This window comes from Elephas maximus, chromosome 5, assembly GCF_024166365.1.
Source record: "Elephas maximus indicus isolate mEleMax1 chromosome 5, mEleMax1 primary haplotype, whole genome shotgun sequence".
NCBI classification, from domain to species: Eukaryota; Metazoa; Chordata; class Mammalia; order Proboscidea; family Elephantidae; genus Elephas; species Elephas maximus.
Genome location: NC_064823.1, coordinates 111,803,875 through 111,820,411, shown reverse-complemented (window position 1 = coordinate 111,820,411; position 16,537 = coordinate 111,803,875). Strand labels below are relative to the sequence as shown.

Sequence of the window (16,537 nt, the reverse complement as noted above, 5' to 3'; positions counted from 1 at the left end):
GTCAAGAGCATAATTCAAAGACATCAATTCTTGTTCCATCTTCCTTATTCATTATCCAGCTTACGCATGCATATGAGGTGATTGAAAATACCATGGCTTGGGTCAGGAGCATCTCAGTCCTCAAAATGACATCTTTGCTTTTTAACACTTTAAAAAGGTCTTTTGCAGCAGATTTGCCCAATGCAATATGCTGTTGATTTCTTGTCTACTGCTACCATGGGCATTGATTGTGGATCCAAGTAAAATTAAATCCTTGGCAACTTCAATATTTTCTCCGTTTATCATGATGTTGCATATTGGTCCAGTTGTGAGGATTTTTGTTTTCTTTGTATTGAGGTGTAATCCATACTGAAGGCTGTGGTCCTTGATCTTCATCAGTAAGTGCTTCAAGTTTTCTTCACTTTCAGCAAGCAAGGTTTTGTCGTCTGCATATCGCAGGCTGTTAATAAGTCTTCCTCCAATCCTGATGCCGCATTCCTCTTCATATAGCCCAGCTTCTCTGATTATTTACTCAGAATACACATTGAATAAGTATGATGAAAGGATACGACCCTGGCACACACCTTTCCTGATTTTAAACCAGTTTTTCTGGTTGAACGACTGCCTTTTAGTCTATGTACAGGTTCCTCATGATCGTACTTAAGTGTTCTAGAATTCCTGTTCTTCACAATGTTATCCATAATTTGTTGTGATTCACACAGTCAAATGCCTTCGAATAGTCAATAAAACACGGGTAAACATTTCTCTGGTATTCTCTGTTTTCAGCCAAGATCCATCTGATATCAAAAATGGTATTCCTCATTCCATATCCTCTTGAATCCAACTTGAATTTCTGGTAGCTCACTGTCGAACTGCTGCAACTGTATTTGAATTATCTTCAGCAAAATTTTACTTGTGTGTGATATTGTTTGATAATTTCCACATTCCTTTGGATTACTTTTCTTTGGAATGGGCATAAATATGGATCTCTTCCAGCTGATTGACCAGGTAACTGTCTTCCAAATTTCTGGGCACAAACAAGTGAGTACTTCTAGTGTTGCATCCGTTTGTTGAAACGTCTCAGTTGGTATTCTTTCAATTCCTGGAAGCTTGTTTTTTGCCAGTTCTTTCTGTGCAGCTTGGGACTTCTTCCTTCAATACTATCAGTTCTTGATCATATGCTACCTCCCGAAATGATTGAACATTGACCAGTTCTTTTTGATATAGTAACTCCATGTCCCTTCATCATCTTCTGCTACGTCCTGTGTCATTCACTATTTTGCCTGTAGAATCCTTCAATATTGCTACTTGAGGCTTGAATTTTTTCTTCAGTTTTTTCAGCTTGAGAAACACTGAGCATGTTCTTCCCTTTTGGTTTTCTAACTCCAGGTCTTTGCACATTTCATTGTAATACTTTACTTTGTCTTCTCGAGCTGCCTTTTAAAATCTTCTGCTCTTTTACTTCATCATTTCCTACATTTGCTTTAGCTATGCTACATTCAAGAGCAAGTTTCAGAGTCTCATCTAACATCCATTTTGGCCTTTTCTTTCTTTCCTGTCTTTTTAATGACCTTTTACTTTTTTCACGTATGATGTCTTTCTTGTCATCTCACAACTGGTCTGGTCTTTGGTCATTACTGTTCAGTGCGTCAAACCTGTTCTTCAGATGGTCTCTAACTTTAGGTAGGATATATTTAAGGTCACACTTTGGCTCTCGTGAACTTGTTTTACTTTTCTTCAACTGCGTCTTGTACTAGCATATGAGTAATTGATAGTTTGTTCTGCAGTTGGCTCCTGGCCTTCTTGTTCTGACTGATGATATTGAGATTCTCCATTGTCTCTTTCCACAGATGTAGTCGATTTGATTACCGTGTGTTCTATCTAGTGAGGTATGTGTATAGTCACCGTTTATGTTGTTGAAAAAGAAGTATTTCCAATGAGTAAGTTGTTGGTCTTGCAAAATTCTATCATGTGATCTCTGGCCTCATTTCTATCCACAAGGCCATGTTTTCCAACTACCGATCCTTCTTCGTTTCCATCTTTTGCATTCCAATCACCAGGAATTATGAATGCATTGAAATCTGTTACATACCTCTAAATACCTTCTTTGAGGCTGATGTCAGGTGATTAATCAACACACTTTGGATCCAGTTGTGGGTGACAGCTCTGGAATCTAATGATCTGGACTGAAACCCTGGCTCTAAACACCTTCTTGCTTTGAGACCTTTGTCAAATTACTGATTCTCTCTGTATCTCTCTTTCCTCATCTATTGATTAATCCTAAATGTAATACCTATCTCATGGGTAGTATAGTATCTTCTTCTTGTGAAAAAGCTATTAGTTAATACGTCTTAGTACATCAAAGGAAACCCTGGTGGCATAGTGTTTAAGAGCTATGGTTGCTAACCAAAAGGTCGGCAGTTTGAATCCACCAGGCACTCCTTGGAAACTCTATGGGGCAGTTCTACTCTGTCCTATAGGGTCGTTATGAGTCAGAATCAACTCAACGGCAGTGGGTCGGTCAGTACATCAGAAGAACTCAATAAATAGTAATTATTAGCAAATCAAGTCATGTGATCATATACCTTACATTTTCCATATATTTGCTATGTTATACATATTGATATTACAATAGACAAAATATCAACATTTCTCTTATTAGCTAAAAAGCCATGTGAAAAAGAAAATGAGATAAGTTTGATGTGGCTTATTTTTTATGAGTCCATGCCTACTTTATAAGGGTACTTTGCTTGTTTGCTCATTGGTTTTATAAGGCATCCCAAAATCATCTATTTGATTCATTATGGAATTTTATAAGATATTAATGTACAGCTCATTTTTCTATTATATAAACATATAAATATATTTATAAATAAATATAAACTTTGCTGAGATCAAATGTATATGTGCTTATGGTATTCATTTATCCATTTAATCTCAGAAACTACCTATGTGGTTGAATGACAACAGCGAAAGTATTTTCAGAGCCTTCTAGATAAAAAGAGTGTTTATGAGTAGTTCTCTTTTCTGCAGAGTCCCACATGGGTTCTAGTGAATGATTCAAACATTTCCTTCACATGCAAATGTGTGTTAGTGCTCTAGGATCATTCTGGTCCCATTTATTCATTCATAATTATATGTGTACTTTTCTTCATCTGGGAAATTTATGACATAAACTTTGTGACAAGAATGCCTCAGTACTCTCTTGAGAATTGAGTGAAAGTGATAAAACACTTACATCTCAAGGGTTTAACCTTGAACTCTTGTTTTGTGATTTAAAAAAAAAAAATTTAGGACTCTGAAGTTGATCCTGAGAAGTTCTCCAGTAGGATAGAATGTGAAAGTCCAAACAACGACCTCAACAGATTCCGAGGCTTTCTGTGAGTGTTACATGACTTACTTTGTGGCTGTGAGTGAAATTGTGTGTTGTAATTATATTTAAATTGAGAAGACTTTTGTCTAGTTATACACAAGTTAAGTTACCAAAGGCCATACGTTTAGCTATAAATTTGGCTTATTTTAATGATTTGGCAAGTGTTTGTCAATATATATTTAAAAAATAACAACAACAACAAAAATTTGTTTTTAAAAAAATCCTAGAGTCTCTATCAGTGGTGTAAAACTTCTTACATGAGCTCCTTATTAAGCCCAAGTCTTGGTTAGTTTTTTGGATGAAGGTGTTTAGACAGAACTAACAGCTTAAGTAACACTGTAAAATGGTGTCCTACTAAATTGAAGTAGCAAGTGGACAACTTTGCTTAGCAAAGGTAAGCCAATGATTTGGAAACATGTCTAAGACAGAGTATGGGAAACTATGACAGTCTTCATTCTTGAGGCTTCATGCAATACCCACATCCTTTATGCATGCATAGCTGGAATTTGGCATCTTGTCTAGTTTCATGCCTGGCCACTGTCACACAAGTGCTTATGATCTTGAGCCAAGTTATTTATTCTCTCTGATCCTTACGTTTCTGATTTTTAAGAGGAGACCTAATTCATGGTAGTAATCTTGTGAAAAAATTGTAGAGGAGGGAAAAGTTCCCAACTCATTACTTGAGGTCAGAATTACCCTGACACCATTACCCTGAAGCCAAAAACAGACAAGAAAAGACCAATATCCCTCCAAACATTGATACAGAAATTCTTCACAAGATTATAGCATATTAAATCTAACATATGTAAAAAGGACTACTTGGGATTTACCCCGAGGATGCAGTTATTTTAACATTCAGAAATCAATCGAAGTAATTCACCATATTAACAAACTAAAAGAGAAAAACCACATGATCCTCTCAATAGTTGCAGAAAAAGTATTTGGCAAAATCTAACTTTCTTTTTAGCGAATTAGAAGTAGAGGGGAACTTTCTCAACCTGATTAAAAGGCCTTGATGCAAAACCTACAACTAGCATCGTATTTACTGGTAAGAGACTGAATGCTTTCACCTTAAGATCAAGCACGAGACAGGTGTTCACTCTCAGCACTTTTATTCAAGACTGTACTGGGGGCAAAAAAAAAGAAATCTAGATAAGAAAGAAATAAAACTATCTTTTATTCACATATAATGTGATAGTCTTTGTAGATCATCTGATGAAATCTACCAGAAAAAAAAAAAAAAAAGCTACTACAACTAAAAAATTAATTTAGAAATGTTTCAGGAAATAAGATCAGTATACAAATATCCACTGTATTTCCATTTACTAGCGAAAATCAGATATTAAAATTTAAAGCCTCATAACATTTGCAATGGCATTAGAAAAAATGAAATACTTATGGATAAATGCTGCAGAAAATAAAAAAGATTCATTCGCTGGCAACCACTAAAAACTGCTGAGAGAGATTAAGACCTACATAAATGGAAAGATATTTGTTATTCATAGGTCAAAAGACTCAGTATTGTTAAGATGTCAGTCTTCCCCAAATTGACCTATAGACACAGTGCAATCCCAATCAAAATCCCAGCAAGTTTTAGAAATTGGTAAGTTTATTCTAAAATGCATATGAAGATTTGAAGGACCTAGAATAATCATAAAAACTTTGAAAAAGGAGAGCGAAGCTGGAAGTCTACTGCCACCTTATTATAAGGCTACACTAATCAAGCCAGTGTGGCATTGGCATAAAGATAGACAAATATATCAATGGAAAAGACTATAAAGTCCAGAAATAGAGTCACCCCTTCATGGATCCCAAGTTTTTCACAAAAGTGCAAAGGCAATTCAATGGAGAAAGATTGGTTTTCAACAAATGGTGCTGCAACCATTGGATATCTATATGTAAAAATAAAAAAGACTTTCAATCCATACCTCCCGCTGTTTATAAAAATTTGTTCAAAATGTGCCATAGACCTAAATTTAAACCAAAATTATAAAACTTTCAGAAGAAAATACAGGGGAAATCTTTGCTATTTTGGGTTAGACAGAAATTTCTTATATAAAACACCAAAAGCACAGTCTATGAAAGAATAAATTGATAAATTGAGCTGCTTCAAAATTAAAAACTCGTGCTCTTCACAGGACGCTCTTAAGATAATTGAAAAACAAGCCACAGACTGGGATAAAATATTTGCAATGCATATATCTGATATAGGTCTTGTATTCAAAACATAAAGAAATATAAAAAGAGATGAATGAATAAACAAAATGTGGGGTACATCCACAAAATGTAACACTAAAACAAACAACAAAAAAAAACACCACACCCACTGCAATTGAGTGGATTCCAACTCATAGTCGGACCCTATAGGACTGAGTAGAACTGCCCCACAGAGCTTCCAAGGAGTGCCTGGGGGATTCGAGCTGCAGACCTTTTGGATAGCAGCCATAGCTCGTAACCACTGTGTCACCAGGGTTTCCAATATTATATGACTTATCAGTAAAAAGGAATGAATAAGTGATACATGCAACAACATGGGTGCATCTCAAAATAATTGTTGAGCGAAAGAAACCAGACCTTCCCCCTCCCCACAAAAAAGAATGTATATTGTATGATTTGATTTATATAAATCCCTAGAAAATGAAAACTAATTAGTGATAGAAAGCAGATGCCTGGGAAGAGGGGACAGAGAGGGTAGGAGGAGAAGATGACAAAGGGGCAAGAAAAAACCTTTGGAGCTGATAGATATATTTATTATCCTGATTGTGGTGATGATTTCATGGGCAAAAGGGCCAAAACTTATCTAATTGTAGACTTTAAATATGTATAGTTTATTCTTATTATTACTCAATAAAGTTGTTAAAATTTTTAATGAGTAGGAGCTATCAAGGAAGCAAATATAGGCTATAGTGGGAGGATCTTTGAGTAGCACCTGATGCGAACAGGTGGAGAGGCAGGGAGCTATGTCATAGGAAGAGGAAAGGGGCTTAGTCCAGGTAAGTAGAAAATACCAGAATTAAATCTTGAAGAATAAGAAGATGCTAGGCATCATATAAAAATTATTGCTTAGAAAACAATTCTAATTTTAATGCTAAAATTAAGAGGCCATTTTCAAAATATGTGAAAAACGTTGTCGTTAGGTGTAATAGAGTCGGTTCTGACTCACAGTGACCTCATGTACAACAGAACAAAATGCTTCTTGGTCCTGCACCATACTTACAGTCATTGCTGTGCTTGAGCCCATTGTTGCAGCCACTGTGCCACTCCATCCTGTTGAGGTTCTTTCTCTTTTTCCCTGACCCTCTACTTTTTACCAAGCATGATGTCCTTCTCCAGGGACTGGTCCCTCCTGATAACATGACCGAAGTACAGTACATGAGACGAAGTCTCGCCATCCTTCCTTCTAAGGAGCTTTCTGGCTGTACTTCTTCCAAGACAGACTTGTTTGGTCTCCTGGCAGCCCATGATATATATTCAATATTCTTTGCCAACACCATAATTCAAAGGCATCGGTTCTTCAGCCTTCCTTATTCATTGTCCAGCTTTCACATGTATATGAGACAATTGAAAGTACCGTGGCTTGGGTCAGGTGCGCCTTAGTCCTCAAGGTGCCATCTTTGCTTTTTAACACTTTAAAGAGGTCTTTTACAGCAAATTTGCCCAATGCAATCCGTCGTTTGGTTTCTTGACCGCTGCTTCCATGGGTGTTGATTGTGAAAAATAATAACTTTTTGTTGAAAAACATTACTTTTTGCTTATTTGTTTAAACATTCCAAAGGTTTTGTTCTATATTTTTGCCACTAGAATAATTTAGTCGAGTTATTATTTTGATAACGTTAAATTATTTATTACAGAAATGTACAAACATACAAAAGTAGAGAAAAGTATAATACCCATGTGCCCTCGCCCAGCTTTAACGATTTCAGTTTTTGTCAGCTTTTTTTCAGCTATCCCCCCATTTGCTTCCCCACGCCCATATCACACCACTGAACTGTGAGTACTTCACTATGTATGTATAGCAGGTAAGGACTCAGACAAACAAACCAAAACCTCCACAGCACCATTATCACACCTAACAAAATTAAAAACAATTCCTTAAGTATCATTTGCTACCTAGCCTCTGTTCAGAATTCTCCAGTTGTCCCAAAAAGTTTTGTTTGGTGTTTTGTTTTGTTATTATCTTATTCTAACCAGGACCAAAACAAAGGCACATATTGCATTTGGTTGATGTGTCTCTAAATTTTCCCTCCTAAGAAATTGGGTCTTTGAGTGTATAGAATCTGCCACATTCTAGATTAATTTGACTGAATTTTTTATGTTAATGGTTTCCCCCATCCCATTCATTTGTTGAAGATGCCAGGCCATTTTGCTTGCAGAGCTTACCTCATTTTAAATTTGGCCAACTATATCCTTGAACTGGTTTTTAATGTGTTTCTCTAGCCCCCTTTTTTCCTGTAAAGTGTCAAGGGCCACTTTTAGAATCTGATAGAAGAATTTTATTCTTTCCCTAGAAAATGACAAATTTACATATATGTATATACACAATTATAAAAAATTGCATACAATTTCAGGGTTATCACAGATCGCCTGAAACCACAGGCCCCAGGTGGAGACCTCCTGATAGAGGCTTGATTAGTTTCCTCTGGAGCCCTGAACTGCCTATCTCATAACATCAGAAGACTCATGTTGTTGCTTGTCCAATTGTTAGAGGTGTTAAAATGGGTGGTATCATCCTTATCCTTTTAGTATAAAGTGCTCCATCAGCCTATCACTTAGCGATTTTAGTATACACCAATTATCATTGCCTAGAATCCTCCTTGAGTTCATCAGGGTTCAAAATGGTGATCTTCTAATTCCATAAAGAGCTTTGTCCTCATCAGTATTGAACTGTCCTGAAATACAGTTTGTACTGGAAAAAGCAGAATTATTATCTTGGAATATTTTTGAGCTTCTGTAGCACTACAGGTTGACAAACAAGGAATAACAGAAAACAATGGTATTTAGAAACTTTTGTTTGTTTCCTAGCCCAAGCAGGTAGCTCTGAAATAAAAAAAACAAATGGGCCAGAGAATTTGAAGTCATTTCTATGAGCTGCCCAACCTATTTATTCAAGTCAAGGAAACTTGAGAACTGTGATTTTTATTTTTATGTTCCTACTCTTGCTGTCTATCTTACAGAGAACATTCCAACAAAAAACGCGTGGGCCTCAGTAAAGAAAATTTACTACTTAGAGGATGCACCATTAGAAACACAGAGGCTGTCGTGGGCATTGTGGTTTATGCAGGTTGGTTAAACTTTGATCTTTCATCATTGTTTCCTCTCTGCTTTTCTACAAGTTAACATTTTTTTCGTTTACTCAATATGCAGTCTCCAGAAGCAGGAAGGAAATTTTGTCTTGATAAGTTTAATCATTGGTCTCTGTTTTTCTAAATCGATCTCAAAAGCAGACCAAACTAACAAAATATATTTTGTAACTATGTTTTATTAAATTGTCTGCCAGAGAGATTTTTCCATGTGGTTTGTGCTACATGGATTGAATTTGTACGTCTTCTGATATTTCGCACTTCCTACTTAGGTCATGAAACCAAAGCAATGCTGAATAACAGCGGGCCGCGGTATAAGCGCAGTAAATTAGAAAGAAGAGCAAATACAGATGTCCTCTGGTGTGTCCTGCTTCTAATTATTATGTGTTTTACTGGTGCATTAGGTAGGTAAAATTTGAGTATTTGCTGACATCTTTTCAGCGGTATATTAATTTAAAAGTAGTTTATTTTTAAAATATTTATGAATGTTTGACTTCTGTAAGAAAACCTTTATTTGCCAGTATTTTTTTTTCTCAAATATTTATTTCTCACATCTTTTGGCCTGAAAAACATTAATGTTGACTGTATCCAATTACACATTGCAATAGTGCCAAAGGGACCTGGGAAAAGATTTAAAGAGAGATCAGAGACAGGAGAATGCATAGTCTTTTGAATTTGAATTTGTTCCTCCAGACAATTGGTGTTCAATCAAAATAAACGTTCTAATACCTCTTTCTTTAGGAGTAAAGTTCTATATTTGCATAATGTATATATATGTAGCATTGTTTTGATGACTGCCCATTTTTTGAAAGGTCATGAAATCTGGTTGAGCAGGTATGAAGATGTACCCTTCTTTAATATCCCTGAGCCTGATGGACGTCTCACCTCACCCCTGTTGGCAGGATTCTATATGTTCTGGACCATGATCATTTTGTTACAGGTAGTATCTATTGAGTTTATCATAGAATGTTTACTACTTACCCAGCTGTATTCAGCCTCTCATCACCCCCCTGCCTTTTTTTTTTTTTGACCCCTCTAATTTTTTTGGTTCTTCTTCTTAGGTCCTGATTCCCATTTCTCTCTATGTTTCCATTGAAATTGTCAAGCTTGGCCAAATATATTTTATTCAGAATGATGTGGACTTCTACAATGAGCAAATGGATTCTACTGTTCAATGTCGAGCCCTGAACATTACTGAGGATCTTGGTCAGATTCAGTACCTGTTTTCTGACAAGACAGGAACCCTCACAGAGAATAAGATGGTTTTTCGAAGATGTAGCGTGGCAGGCTTTGATTACAGCCATAAAGAAAATGGTGAGTGTTGAGTTTCATTTTTAGTTGTTATATTCCATTGTAAGAATGTGCCATAATTTATGTAACTAATGCACCCTTTGTTTAGGTTGTTACCAATCTCTTGCTGTTATAAACAATACCGCAGTGAGCATCATCGTGGCCAAACCTCTATGTGTATTTGTGTGGTTAGTGTTTTCCAGAATTCCTTGATGGTAGATCTCTGTTGTCAAGAAGGATCTTCCAGTGATAATGTTTCATAAAGTACTTGGTACATTGATTTTTCTATTCACTGCATTTGGCACATTTAAAATTATATTTGTAACATTTAAGAGGGTTTATACAGGTTCTTTTACCCCCTCGCAACCTAATCCCTGAGCGTACACTCCCGGCCAGTGAGTAGTTCTTCTCTGTGGCCCCTCAAGCAGAGAAAATACTAAGCGACTGAGAATTGAATGCTATTGTGACTGAACTATAATTGATAAAGTCACTGTTTTTGAACCATGGAATATGGTGCTACTTCTAAAAGATGCTGACTTTGCCTGTGAACACTTTCCTACTGTAGACACCACCAAAGCTTCTGGTCTCTTTTCTGCAGTGTTTTAAAGTAAACACATGTGTAAACACACACACACGCACACACACACACACACACACACTCTTTGAATGGGAGGGCCAGTTCTTTCTAGAACTTAATTCTGACACATATTGTTTTCACTGAAATGAAGACTATTTAACAGTATTATCTAAGTTTTAATGGCCAGTCCTTTCAGGATTTTCTAGCAAAAGTGTTGCCTAGAAGATATTTCCGTAAGTATTGCCACTTTGAAATAACCCTTACACATATGTGCCTGAACTAAACACATCTGACAACACCATTATACATTCAAAACCTTGCACCTTAGAATTGAGCTCTATGGAATAGCAATAGAAGCAGCACCCAGGAGTGTGTTAGAAATGCAGAATCTTACACACCACTTCAAAGCCTCAGTTTGGATGTGCATTTTAACAGGATCCCCAGGTGGTTTATATGAATGTTAATTTTTTAAACACTGTTTAAAAAGACTACTAAAAGAAAATAATTTTTTATTTTAGAATAATTTTAGATTTACAGAAAAATTAGGAGGATATTATGGAGGGTTCTGGTATACCCCCAAACCCAGTTTTCTTTTAATCTTATATTAGTGTAAATAAAGGTCAAGGGTTCAAACCTACCAAAGGCTCTGTGGGAGAAAAGACCTAGCAATCTGCTCCCCTAAAGATTACAGCCTAGGAAACCCTATGGGGCAGTTCTACTGTGTCACATTGGGTCGCTGTATGTCAGAATCGACTCAATGGCACCTAATAACAACAACAACAATAATTATTATTATTAACTAAAATCTGTGCTTAATTCAGATTTCCTTAGTTTTTATCTTATGTCCTTTTTCTGTCCCAGGACCCCATCAAGAACACCACATTACACTTAGTCATCTTTTAGGCTCTTCTTAACTATGACAGTTCCTCAGACTTTTTTGATGACCTTGACAGTTTTGAGGAGTACTATTCAGGTATTTTGTAGAATGTTCCTCAGTTTGGATTTGTCTGGACAATGCCTTTTTAATGAACAATTCATGAATCTGCTATATATGGAGGCAACACTGAATAGTTTGCAAGAACAAGGATTCTGGAATCAGACTGCCTGAGCCTAAATCACCTATGTAACCCTGGGCAAGTTGTCTCATTTCTCTGTGCCTCAATAAAAATGGATTAATGATAGCATCTACTTCGTAGGGTAGTTAAGATGATGAGAGAAGATAATTCATGGAAAAGCATTTGGAACAGAGCCTGGCACACAATAAGTTCTCTATAAGTATTAGTTGTACTATTGTTGATTTAATTACTGTTGTTAAGATAAGAAATAGTCCTGGCTCTTAAAAAGTGAATGGTCTAATGTGGTGGGCAGACATGTAAGAATAAAATTATCATGTTAAGTTTTATCTGATTAAAGTCAGTGTTCTTATTCCTTATTATTTTGGTTTTTAGGCAGCTAGTTTTTAGAGGTGGATTTTGCTCTGATCAAGATTTGGGCCCTTGAAGGCAGGATAATAGGCATTCTTGTTACGCTAGAAATATGGGGAATTAGTTTAGAACAAAAGGTTATGTATCAAACATACATAGATCATACAGTTGGCAGAAGCTCAGCTGAGCGTGCTGTTTACAAGACAGGTGAAAGTCAGAATGTTGGAAATGTTTGGGAGATTAGTTCATAGCGTAAGGTTTGTATGGAGACTGTGTAGATGATACAGTTGAAGGAAGCCCATCAGAGTGTTCACTCCTGTTTTGGATCTTTGGAGAGCACACTGAAACGTGTGGTAATTTGTTGTTGTTATTCTTCCATAATCTCATGCTCACTTCTTCCAGATATCAGATTAATGAATGTAATAGGCTATGAAAAAGATACTGGGTATTTGAAGATGGTAATGGGAAAAGAAGACATATTAGGGATTAAATAAGGAAAAGAAATAAAGTAGTTGACCTAGTAGCAACTTCAGACAAAGGAAACTTTAGAGAATTTGTATGTTTTCTCTTACAAATGAGAAAGCAGGGATTTTTGTCCTACTTTGAGGCATTCATGGAAATGATTTGAACCTACTTTAAGAGAACTGTTAAAATTTTGAATGGCCATCTGGATAGATCTTGTTTGCTGATATGATAGTACACTCTTGCTTTTCATCCCCAATTTTTGAAAAAAAAAAAAATTCACTGAGTCTAGACTATAGCTCCAATAGCTTTGGTATTCTCAATCACATCTTATGCATGTGAAAGCTGGACAATGAATAAGGAAGACCGAAGAAGAGTTGATGCCTTTGAATTGTGGTGTTGGCAAAGAATATTGAATATACCACGGACTGCCAAAAGAACGAACAAATCTGTCTTGGAAGAAGTGCTGCCAGAATGCTCCTTAGAGGCTAGGATGGCGAGACTGCGTCTTACATACTTTGGACATGTTGTCAGGAGGGATCAGTCCCTGGAGAAGGACATCATGCTTGGCAGAGTACATGGTCAGTGGAAAAGAGAAAGACCCTTGACAAGGTGGATTGACACAGTGGCTGCAACAATGAGCTCAAGCATAAGAACGATTGTAAAGATGGCACAGGACTAGGCAGTGTTTCGTTCTGTTGTGCACAGTGTCGCTATGAGTCAGAACCGACTCGACGGCACCTAACAACGATAACAACGGCTTTGTTTTCTGCATCATAATGGTACTTTATTTACTACTTCCAGCTTTCTGCTATATGATTAAAGGCTGAGTCACTGTGTCTTCTTGATTCCACTCTTGCAGTTCTACTTATTGAGCAAGTTTGTTGTACAGTAAGAGCTGAGCTGCCTGACATTACACTAATTATATTGTTGCCTGATGACTGATTTCCCTAGTGACGGTTAGGAGAAGTTATAAGATCCTGGTTCATGTTTACATGTGTTTTGTAGTACTGTTTATTTAAAAAATTGTCTTATCTCATCAATAAATTTCTTGAGCTACCCAACGATTTCTCAGCCTCAGCACTATTTGACATTTTTGGCTAGATAATACTATTGTGGAGGGCTGTCCTGGACATTGTTGGATGTTTAACAGCATCCTTGACTTCTACCCACAGAACACTAGTAGCACCTCTCCCCTAGTTGTGACAACCAAATGTGTCTACAGCCATTGACAAGTGTTCCCTGGGGTGCAAATTTATCCTTGGTCAAGAACCATTGAGCTAGCGCATTATATACAGGTCACTGCTAAGGAGCTATAATATAGTGGGTACGTGTACTGGCTTTGGAGTCAGGAAGACCTAAGTTCAAATACTAGGTCTACCATCAACTAGCTGTTTAACCACGGCCAAAGCACTTAATCTGTCTGGGTCTTAGTCTCCTGAGCAGCAAAATGGAGGAGTGACTGTGTTTTGAAGATGGAATGAGAATATATATATACTCGACGGCAGCGGGTTTGGTTTGGTTTTGGTTTTATATATATATATATGTCTATCTCGACTCAGCATACATATACACACACACAAATCAAACCCACTGCCATCGAGTTGATTCTGCCTCATAATGACCCTATAAGACAGAGTAGAACTGTCCCATAGGGTTTCTAAGGCTGTAAATCTTTGTGGAAGCAAATTGCCACACCATTCTTTTGCACAGCCACTGGTAGATTCGAACCACCGACCATTTGGTTAGCAGCCACGTGCTTAACCACTGTACCATGCGCACGCATGAGCACACAATCTCTCTTTCAACTTGATGGCAATGGGAGAGTATATATATATACATCACCCATTGCTGCAGCGTCAGCTCCGACTCATAGTGATCCTATAAGACAGAGAACTGTCCCATAGCGTTTCCAAGGAGCACCTAGTGGATTCTAACTTCTGACCTTTTGTTTAGCAGCCATAGCTCTTAACCACTATGCCACCAGAGTTTCCATAGCTATATCTATATATATGACCTAGCCAGGTGCTTGATGAAAATAAGGCCCTCAAATTATTAAATATTAAGCTAGGCATATTTCATTCATATGTCCATTCATTTACTCATTCTTCATTCATTTAATAAATATTTACTTATTTAAAGTACAGAACTCATTGAAATCATTGAAACTCATTGAAATCAAGAAGGGGAGATTGGTAAAATTATAAGGAATAAAGCACACTAACAATGGCTATACTTAGAAACAGTATAGCATAAGGACTCAGAGCACCAGCTTTGTAAGTACAGAAGATGAGAATAGGCATTCCAGGTAAGGTCACAGGTGAGACTGGAGGAGATAGGAATGTTTGGGAGACAATAAGTGGACCAGTTTTTGAAGCTGAAAGGTCATTCAGGGAAACAGAGTGCGAGTGTTGGTAAATTGACTTCATGTCTCCTGTAAGGTACATAGAAGAGAATTTACTATATATTTAAACAGAGAACGTAATGAAACTTACAGAATTGGAAAAGATCTCAAAAAATCATTGAATCTAATTGTTCATTCTGCCAATGGGAAAACAGAGGCCCAGAGTAAAGAATTTGCTGAAAGCCACATAGTTTTCAGAAGAGATAGAACCCAGGATCTCAACATTGCCTCTCAGCCTCTCCTTGCCCTTAAAAAATACAGACAAAAATTATCAAGATATATAAACCAAGAAAACCAAACCCATTGCCACCAAGTCAATTCTGACTCATAGCAACCCTATAGGACAGAGTAGAACTGCCCCATAGAGTTTCCAGGGAGCACCTGGCAGATTTGAACTGCTGACCTTTTTGGTTAGCAGCCTTGGCTCTTAACCACCATGCCACCAGGGTTTCCGTCATGATGTATAGACACTATGGAAATTGTCTTCATTTTATAAAACAACTTGCCCATAAAAAAGAAAGAAAGAAACCCTCCTTGTTGCTATCGAGTCAGTTCTGACTCATAGCAACCCTATGGGACACGGTAGGGTTTCCAAGGCTGTAGATCTTTACGAAAGCAGACTGCCACATCTTTCTCCCACAGAGTGGCTGGTGGGTTCGAACTACTGACCTTTCAGTTAGCAGCCAAGAACTTAACCACTGCTCCACCAGGACCCCTAACATGCCCATAGTCATGCTTAGTTCAGTAGCTAGACTTGGGCTGAATTCAAACACCTAGCAGTCTAACACACACGTGTTTATTGTCTACTCTGTATTTCAGACACTGGATACTGTGACGAACAAGACAGACAAGATTCCTGTTCTCACAGAGCTTCTAGTGGAAAAGCTAGTTATACATAGATTATTTTTTTTAATTAAAAAAATTATCAAATCATGTTAAATACTTTTCAGAGAATTAAAATAGGTCGATGTGTTATAGAATGAGTGGCTACTACTTTGGTTGGTCAGGTGAGGCCTATCTAAGGAAGGCATTAGAACCGAGATCTGAATGACAAAATTTTGAGACTTTCGGGGGTCAGAGCCTTCAGGTCGAAGGGAGCAGTTAGTATAGAGGCCTTCAGGCTAGAATGAGCTTGGCAATTTTCAAAAGAAAAGAAAGAAAGCCAGTGAGGCTGTGTTTTAGTGGGAGTGTGGCAGATGGAGGAACATGAAAAGTGAGAGACGTCAGATCATTTTGAGTTCTGTAAGAGCTATAGCTGCTAACCAAAAGGTTGATAGTTTGAATCCACCAGTTGCCCCTTGGAAACCCTACAGGGCAGTTCTACTCTGTCCTATAGGGTCACTATGAGCTGGAATTGACTTGATGGCAACTTTTTTTTTTTTTTTTTTAAATGGGTAAGCCAAGATAAAGGAGTTCAGATTTTATTCTATGTGATTTGGGAGACACTGGAGAGTTTTATGCAGTAGTGATCTGATCTGCTTTATCTTTTAGGAAGATCACTGTAGCTACTATTTGAGGAGTGGATTGCAAAAGGGCAAGGAGACCAGTTATGAGGCTATTGCACTGGTCCAGTTGAGAGATGATGGTGGCTTGGACTACTGAGGTAATGGAGATAGAAGTGAAGGGATTGGATACATAGTGGAGAGGTGTTGCTAATGGTTTGAATATGGAGGTGGGGAAAAGAGAAAAATTAAGGAGAATCCTAGATTTGTAGATTAAGCAACTAGG

General features: G+C 37.3%; 1 protein-coding gene across 1 annotated transcript in view; it reads left to right on the top strand.

The window, feature by feature from the left end:
• ATP10D (ATPase phospholipid transporting 10D (putative)) overlaps window positions 1-16,537 on the top strand; it is a 166,564-nt gene that overhangs the window by 72,280 nt on the left and 77,747 nt on the right. Inside the window, exons 5-9 of the mRNA XM_049886290.1 lie at window positions 3,274-3,359; window positions 8,527-8,633; window positions 8,925-9,056; window positions 9,465-9,592; window positions 9,714-9,966. Coding sequence (XP_049742247.1) covers window positions 3,274-3,359; window positions 8,527-8,633; window positions 8,925-9,056; window positions 9,465-9,592; window positions 9,714-9,966 — 706 coding nt within the window. The remainder of the gene's footprint in view (window positions 1-3,273; window positions 3,360-8,526; window positions 8,634-8,924; window positions 9,057-9,464; window positions 9,593-9,713; window positions 9,967-16,537) is intronic.